The sequence below is a fragment of the Lytechinus variegatus genome, chromosome 5 (assembly GCF_018143015.1).
Source record: "Lytechinus variegatus isolate NC3 chromosome 5, Lvar_3.0, whole genome shotgun sequence".
Taxonomy (NCBI): domain Eukaryota; kingdom Metazoa; phylum Echinodermata; class Echinoidea; order Temnopleuroida; family Toxopneustidae; genus Lytechinus; species Lytechinus variegatus.
Genome location: NC_054744.1, coordinates 20527036 through 20534346, shown reverse-complemented (window position 1 = coordinate 20534346; position 7311 = coordinate 20527036). Strand labels below are relative to the sequence as shown.

Below are 7311 nucleotides of genomic sequence, written 5' to 3'. Positions count from 1 at the left end.
ACTTTTGTGTTCACTTTTTGCCAATAAAACAAAGATGATCATCCTGTCTTCACTGTCAAGATGTTCTCTCCCCCTTTCTTGCTTTCTTTTTTCTCTCTCTCTCTTCTTAATCATTGTTTCAATGTCTGCTTTCAAATGTGAGTCACAAGAATTCCTTGCCCTACATCACAATCATGTGATTCAGTATGATGCAATCTGATTGGCAAAATACATGCATGCCAGCTTCTATAACCCTAGGAACAATCAAGAACCCCTTTCAAATTCTTTTTCTTTCTTTCTTCCCCTCTCTCTTCCCTATCTCCCTCTTCCTCCCATTCTCTCTCCCTCTGCCTCTTTACAACTCTGACTCCTATTCCTTGCAAAGGTCAACAATGTTTGCTACTGCACTTTTCAATTTCAATTTACCAATTCAGCTCTCAATGCAATCCAATAAATACAGTTATTTCCTACATCATGGGGGAGAGAGAGAGGGAGAGTGATGGCGAGAGCGATGGAGAGAGAGAGGGGAGAGAGGAACGAGAGGGAAAGCGAGATAGATATATGGTGAGTAGAAATTATCATTCCACTTGCTGCATACAGACGATGACTGATAGAAGAGACTTAAGTGAACAATGATTGTTCATGATGTCCAGCTGATGTCCACCATTTCAACATCATGATGAAAATGGAGTGACCATTGATCTATTTCCTGTATCATGTACTGTACATACAAATATATCATAGTTTTTCAGCTAATTTTTTTCTCACTTTAATAAATATCTGTAGTTTTCTGAGGTCACTAATAAATATCAATATGTAACACCTAGATATAAATACTTATCTTTAATATATAGAAAATGATCAGTTCTTTCAGTAGAAAAGGTTTGGTAACAATTATTGAGGATATCATTTTTTTAACAAAATTATTCTCAGAATCCTAAAAGCTTGCCAATGTAGGAAGAAGCAGAAATGAATTGGGCTTGGAAATGGAATGGACTCAATTCATTCATAAAAAACTGCCCTAGGACAGAAACATCAATAAAATAAACTGCTTGTAAACAGTCTATTGATCAATAAAACACTGCATTCTCTTTATATGGAAAATGAATCAGAACTGTACACAGTTTCTTTGCTCATTGATCAAATCAGCTCCAGACTCATATTCCCCCATTTTACCCAAACAAATGGAAATAAATTGGAAAAAATCATCCCCGCAGTCAAAGAAAATTTACATAATTCATTCTGGCTCCCATCTTGCCAGCGAGAAGCAAAGCACAACAACATCATCCGCTCAGCAGGGGATTCTACAAAACATCACTTTCTACACACTCCGGTCTGCACCAACATCATCACCATAGGGAGTGAATAATACATCGCATAATACTTCCATGGATTGGAAAGCATCTCGGATAAACAATGCCATCATGAGATAAACAGGGCTCCTATAAAACTCTGAATAGGCTTACAAGATAACTTAATAATATTTTGAAAAATTTTGAATATTTTGAAGCCTTCATTAACCTTTAATATTGTGAACATCTTTACTTTCTTTCAAGCTTGTCAATATGCCCAAAGGGCAAAATCTTCCATGTACCAAAAATCCACAAGATTCTGAAAAATACAACCATTCTATATTATTACCTGTGTGTATAAATCATTTTACACATATTCATTCTCTTAAAAAGGATAATCATATGAAAAACTTCAAAATAGAAAATAATACTTCTACATCTAACCCAGATGTACAAGTAGATTATCCAAATTGTAAAATCCAGAATGATTGGGTATATATAATTCAGTCTTGCCTGCATGACATTTCACAAAGTTTATGCTGTGAGAAAATAAATGATGAAATTTGACGGTTGGATGCACTTCTTAATTGATAACTAAATAATTTGTTCATTACCCTTTTGTTCAGCTTAAAGATAAATTCCAGTTCTGGTAACGATCTCAAAATGACTTTTTACAGAATCTAATATAATGACCACCCAAGTGTCTGTTTGTATGAATAAAAAATATGTGCCAAAAGATTCTGGAAGAAATTGTGTAATTGCTGAGAAATAAGCAAAATAAGCGCGAATTCGGTCACTTCCGTCGGGTCTTTATTCCAGCAATAATAATATACTGTCCCACGTGTACCTATCTGTGTTTGTGATCTTCAGTGTGAATATCTTTCAGCGTAGATTTCAAGATTTCACAAAGTTCAGTTTATGTAACTGTTCCAGATCTAGATCCTCGATGATATACTGACAATTAAGCCTGGTTTTGCAGACTTTCTCATGAAATCAGTGTTTACTGCAACTACTGGAATTTCTCTTTAACATAATTTTCTTTAAAATTAAAATAAATATTTATAGGCCAACACTTACATGTTAGATTATGGGAAAATAACCCTTTTCTTGCATAGATGAAGAACAGAATCAATAATAAAATGAATAATGTCCAGATGGTTACACTGACCAAATAAATATTTCACCTGGGTTTCTTTTTTTCTCAATCTAAAAGTAATTTGGTAGATTCACAATACACTGTATGATGGATAATCTATCGTTTGCAGCAAACAGGCGAGAGTTCTAACTTCGTGGTCGACATCGCGCACAGGCACAGGCTGCGCAGAGTGCTAGTGTACTGTAACATGACTGTGATGTTTCAAAAATGAAAACCAGATGGCAAGAATTCACCACAAACGGTCTAAATTTCGCATAAAAATATGCGAGCAAATTTTTCGCCGTGCCAGCCAGCCCTGAATGATTGCATGCATGCATTCACTTTAGTACTAGCGAGCGCAACAGATGTCGAATTTTTCCCATGAGGCATTACGAATTTCGGCCTGTTTGCTGAAACATCAATAGGTGGCACACCATATAATCCACCGATTTGCAATTACTAGTCAAGTGTGCTCAAACTTTAAAAATCATACAGATCATATTGTGATGTTGTAGACAACACAGAAGCAGCAAAGAATACATTTTTTTATTTAATAAGTTTCTGAACTCTGATTTAAAGGACATATTTTTTTCATGCTGCATGCGAAACATCCTGCTGTAGCATCCCACACAGCTCTCTTAATTGTTTCACAAAATAGAGTGCTTTTGCCCTTTAATACAGGATTTGCATATTCAACTCATTGAATTTGAAGCCAGCTTTCTCTTACATGTACATCCTCAACAAAGGTGACATCAGCTTTTGCTAGCACTCAGATTAAAATCAAGGTTAACAGAAGATGCCTGTTGCCATGGAGACCTGAAAGCCCACAATTAGGGCCTAATGACGACATCATAAACTCATTAGGAGCAAACAAGGAAATGAAGGAATAATGGAATAGAGGAGAATAAAGTCCCAAGTGTTTTCATCCTCAGGGAGACATCAGCCGGACTCCGTCATGTGCCATGCGAAACACACTCAATGAACTTGATTTAATATGTAACATTTGACACAAGAGTGCTGTGAGGTATGGGCAAGCCATGTCACGGATACCCTGTTTACTTTAAGAGACTCAGAATTGGGAGAAAAGTTATGAGATTTGTGAATCCAATCTTCCGTCTCCATTTACAATTGTACAAACCAACTCCCTCTGTTCGTCCCTCCGTATGTCTCTTTCTCTCTCTCTCTTTCTCTTTCTTCCCTTCTGTCTTTCATATTTTTTTCTGTTTAGTCCTTAACTTGAGACACATCTCTCTGCTTCCATTCTTTTCCCAAGGAGTGAAATCGAACATGGAACTTGCCCCTGCCCTGTGGAAACATTCACCATATTTACGATCAAAACAAAATTCTTCAAATACAAGCAACATGACTCAGGCCTTAAAGGCAAGGTGGTATTATTTACAGAAATTAATGAAAATGCATATTTTCACTGCCTGAATAAAAATCATAACTTAATCATAAATACAACAAACAAATGAAATACCGATGTAAAGCTTAGAATCTCCTCTTTCATCTGAACTAATTTAGAATATTCCTCATTCACGCATGAGTGAACAAAAACAATTTGAAGAAAGGATACCAAAAACTCATTTGGTGGGGGTATATGAATTTCAAAAAGAAAATCACATGCCTACGAAGTTCAATATCTGCTCTTTAATTTCATACCTTAGTCACAGAAAAGGGTCAAGAAGTAAAAAAGTTCTGCTCCCTCAAAACAATGCTTGTATTTCCATAATTTCATTTAATAAAGATGTTTTCACCAGTTTCCACAGAAGCTATCGAACGGTTATTAAAGACGTAATGCATGGCTGATCGTCAACAAAACAGAGTTTCGAGTGAATCTGAACGCTAGCAGGTAAAACCTCTTCATTTTATGAAATTATTGAAATTCAAGCCTCATTTCAAATGACCAGAACTTTATTTTTTCTTGACCATTTTCTGAAATTGAGAGATCAACTTAAAGAGCAGATATTGAACTTTTTAAAAATGTGGTTTTCTTTTTTAGAACCCAGATACAGCCAGCCAAATGACTTTTTGATATCCCCTCTTCAAATTGTTTTTGTTCACTTATGCATGAATGAGAAATAATCTAAGTAATTTTAGATAAAAAGGGAGATTCTATTAAAGCTTTACAATGGTAGGTCATTTGTCTACTCTATTTGTGACTAGGTTATGATAAATTATCGATGAATTTCGGTTTCATTTTTTTGTGGGACGCACTGTATATCAAAGATATAACAGATAGTTGTATGTGGTTTATTGATCTGGTAGAAGTAGTAATAAGAGATACAATATATTGTAAAAAAAAAAAATCTATACTGAATATACTATCAGAAAATGTATTTAAAAAACAGGGGAAAAATCATATATCTCCCATATTGCAAAACCATGATATCAATAAACTGATTAAACTTAAATAAGGAGAAAATAATTCTGTTACCCCATTGGTTAATGGTAGTGAAGGTTGTAGATACCACATTCTATGAATTGTTAAAAAAAAAAGCTTTTCATGTGGCTTACCTTTCTGGCAGTCTTGACCTGTCCAACAGAGTTCCGCAACATCCCCAGTAGCTGTCAACTTGCGGCAGAGTCTCTTGCCATCATCCTCCGGACAGAAGTTGAAACACTCTTCTTGGTCTTTGTTGCCCTTGATGAAGTTGTTCTCCATCCCCTGGACCTGGACCAAGGACCAGTCCACCGTTGAGAGATAACATAGGTTGATGTTCTTCTCTATCCTGACCCAGCCTCTCATCACCGCCTGAAGACTAGGAAGACCAATCTCCTGGAGCTCAAACATCTCAAAGATGATCAGGGCATAGTTGAAGAACAGGCTGTCCCCTCGGATCACGGCAAGGTTGGGGAAGATGTGGCGTAGGGTCTGAAGGTTCTTCACCCGGAACATCACAAAGTATTCTGTGATCTCACGTAGCTTCGGGAAGCTGAGTCCGGCATAGTCGCTGGGTTTTGCATGGTCTATGAGCACTATCTGGAGGTAGCCTTCGATCACAGTACAGTTCTCAAGCTTGGAAAAGTACTCAGCGCTATTTCTGATGTCCATAGATTTGCATACTGTAACGAAAAGGGTAAACAAAATAATATTAATCAACTACAGTTTCAATACCAAATTTTACAAAATGAACAAACATCCTCGCAACATTACCTCAAGTTTTAGGCTATTGATTGACAAGTTCTAATCCTACTCTCTAAATTCCTTAGATTGAAATAGATTGCTATCAGGGACCAATTCCAAGTTGGATAGAAGATTTCAATATAATAGATTTATAATTCAATCTTATTTGATTGAAACTTTTGATTCAATTTTGGATTGGTATCTGAACACAATTTTTTAATCTATGGAATTTAGAGAGTAGAGGAGATTTTATAAAGATTTTCATTGGAACTGATGAACTTTTGCTTGCATTTTAACAGTTTAGTAATAAATGTTAAGATCGATATGAAGATTAAAGGAGCCAAAATACTTTATGAACAATGACATAAATTGTTTTCTCTCCATGGACTGAATAGGTCCTGTACAAATAGAGATTGGAAGGAAAGAACTTATTACAATTTTGTAATGAAATACAAAAGTGCATTTTGCTTCAGAAGATTACATAAATACCAAGTGGAATTCACTTTCTTTTTCAAGGAAATTTTAATTAATATAAATATAAGTAAAACAAATGAACAAACAAATAAACCACTAATGAAGGGATGAACAAAAACTTACAATGATCATTGGAAAAGAAAAAATCATAAATTCTTAATGACCAGACTATACAAATAAAAAAATACAACAATGTATTCTCTCTGGTAGTATAGATCTACGAAACATCAGCTGAGGAAAATGGGAGCACAACAAGAAGTGGAGGAGGAAGTTGTTGACAGTGAATTAAGTGAAATTTAGGAAGTACTTCAAGATTGTTTTCTGCAGACACAAGTTCTCCTGTTTCCTCTTAGACATACTCTAGTTAAGACCTTAAAGGAACTAACAACCAATTTGCAAAAATCAACACATTTAAAGCTTGCAGTATAATGTGACCACCTACTTATTATTTCCAGAATATTCAGAATTTTCAGATATCAATGCTTCCTGTCAAATGATGACAATGATACAGACTTACTAAATAATAATTTTCATACAATTTCCTTTGCAACCATAACTTTCGGACTGATGTGAGGGAAATCAACCTCTACCTTGCTAGCATGAACAGAATGAATTCTGTCTTGTATGGTAAGGATAAACTATTCCTCACATTTTACCTGCTTTTTTGCTTTGCTTTGTTTTTAATATTTTGCATGCTCAATATTGCTATAGGACTAGGTACAGAAAAGGAACCATCAAGCCTGTGGCAAGTCATTTTGTAGCAAAAATGCCATTCATTCAGCGTCCTTCACTACAACATTCCATGTTATCCTCATTGATTTATACATGATGAAACCAGAGGGATAATAGCAAAAAGGACACTAATCAAGATTCCCACTATTAAAACATGGCTAAAACCTTATAAGGTGCCTTAATCATGTGCTTAAAAGGATGCTCCGGGCTGAAGATGTTTGTATAATATTAAAACACTTCTTCTGAGAAGATACATTTCTGCAAACTTTGGTCAGCATTTCTAGGCCTACTTTATAGTTTGACCTTATGAACACAGGTCAATATCATTGTTAGTCCAAGTGTATCTCCTCTATCATGGTTCTAGGGATTCTAGCAAAAATAATGTTACAATCTTTTTGTCAATGCAATCTCAAATGAATGAAACTTTGTTTGCGACCAAAACTAGACGAAATAGAGATAATTTCATCTAAAAATAGATTGTTTTCGATATATACCTGCATTTGGTATCTCCACCAGTTGATACCACCACTCACAGGGGAATGTTATTGGGAAATAATCAGTGAAAAATAAGA

At 35.3% G+C, this 7311-nt stretch overlaps 1 protein-coding gene across 1 annotated transcript; it reads right to left on the bottom strand.

Annotated features, from left to right (window-relative positions):
* Positions 1 to 2266: 2266 nt before the first annotated feature.
* LOC121415689 (insulin-like peptide receptor) lies at positions 2267 to 5468 on the bottom strand. Its single transcript, XM_041608998.1, has 2 exons — positions 4924 to 5468; positions 2267 to 3711 (listed from the first exon to the last, which is right to left on the bottom strand). The coding sequence occupies exons 1-2, from the start codon at positions 5459 to 5461 to the stop codon at positions 3638 to 3640; spliced, it is 612 nt and encodes a 203-aa protein (XP_041464932.1). The 5' UTR covers positions 5462 to 5468; the 3' UTR covers positions 2267 to 3637.
* Positions 5469 to 7311: the final 1843 nt, after the last annotated feature.

Coding starts and splice junctions, on each gene's coding strand:
- LOC121415689 (XM_041608998.1), bottom strand. CDS start 5,461: ATGGACATCAGAAATAGCGCTGAGTACTTTTCCAAGCTTGAGAACTGT. Junction 3,712..4,923: donor AGGTCAAGACTGCCAGAAAG/GTAAGCCACATG, acceptor ATGTTTCCACAG/GGCAGGGGCAAGTTCCATGT.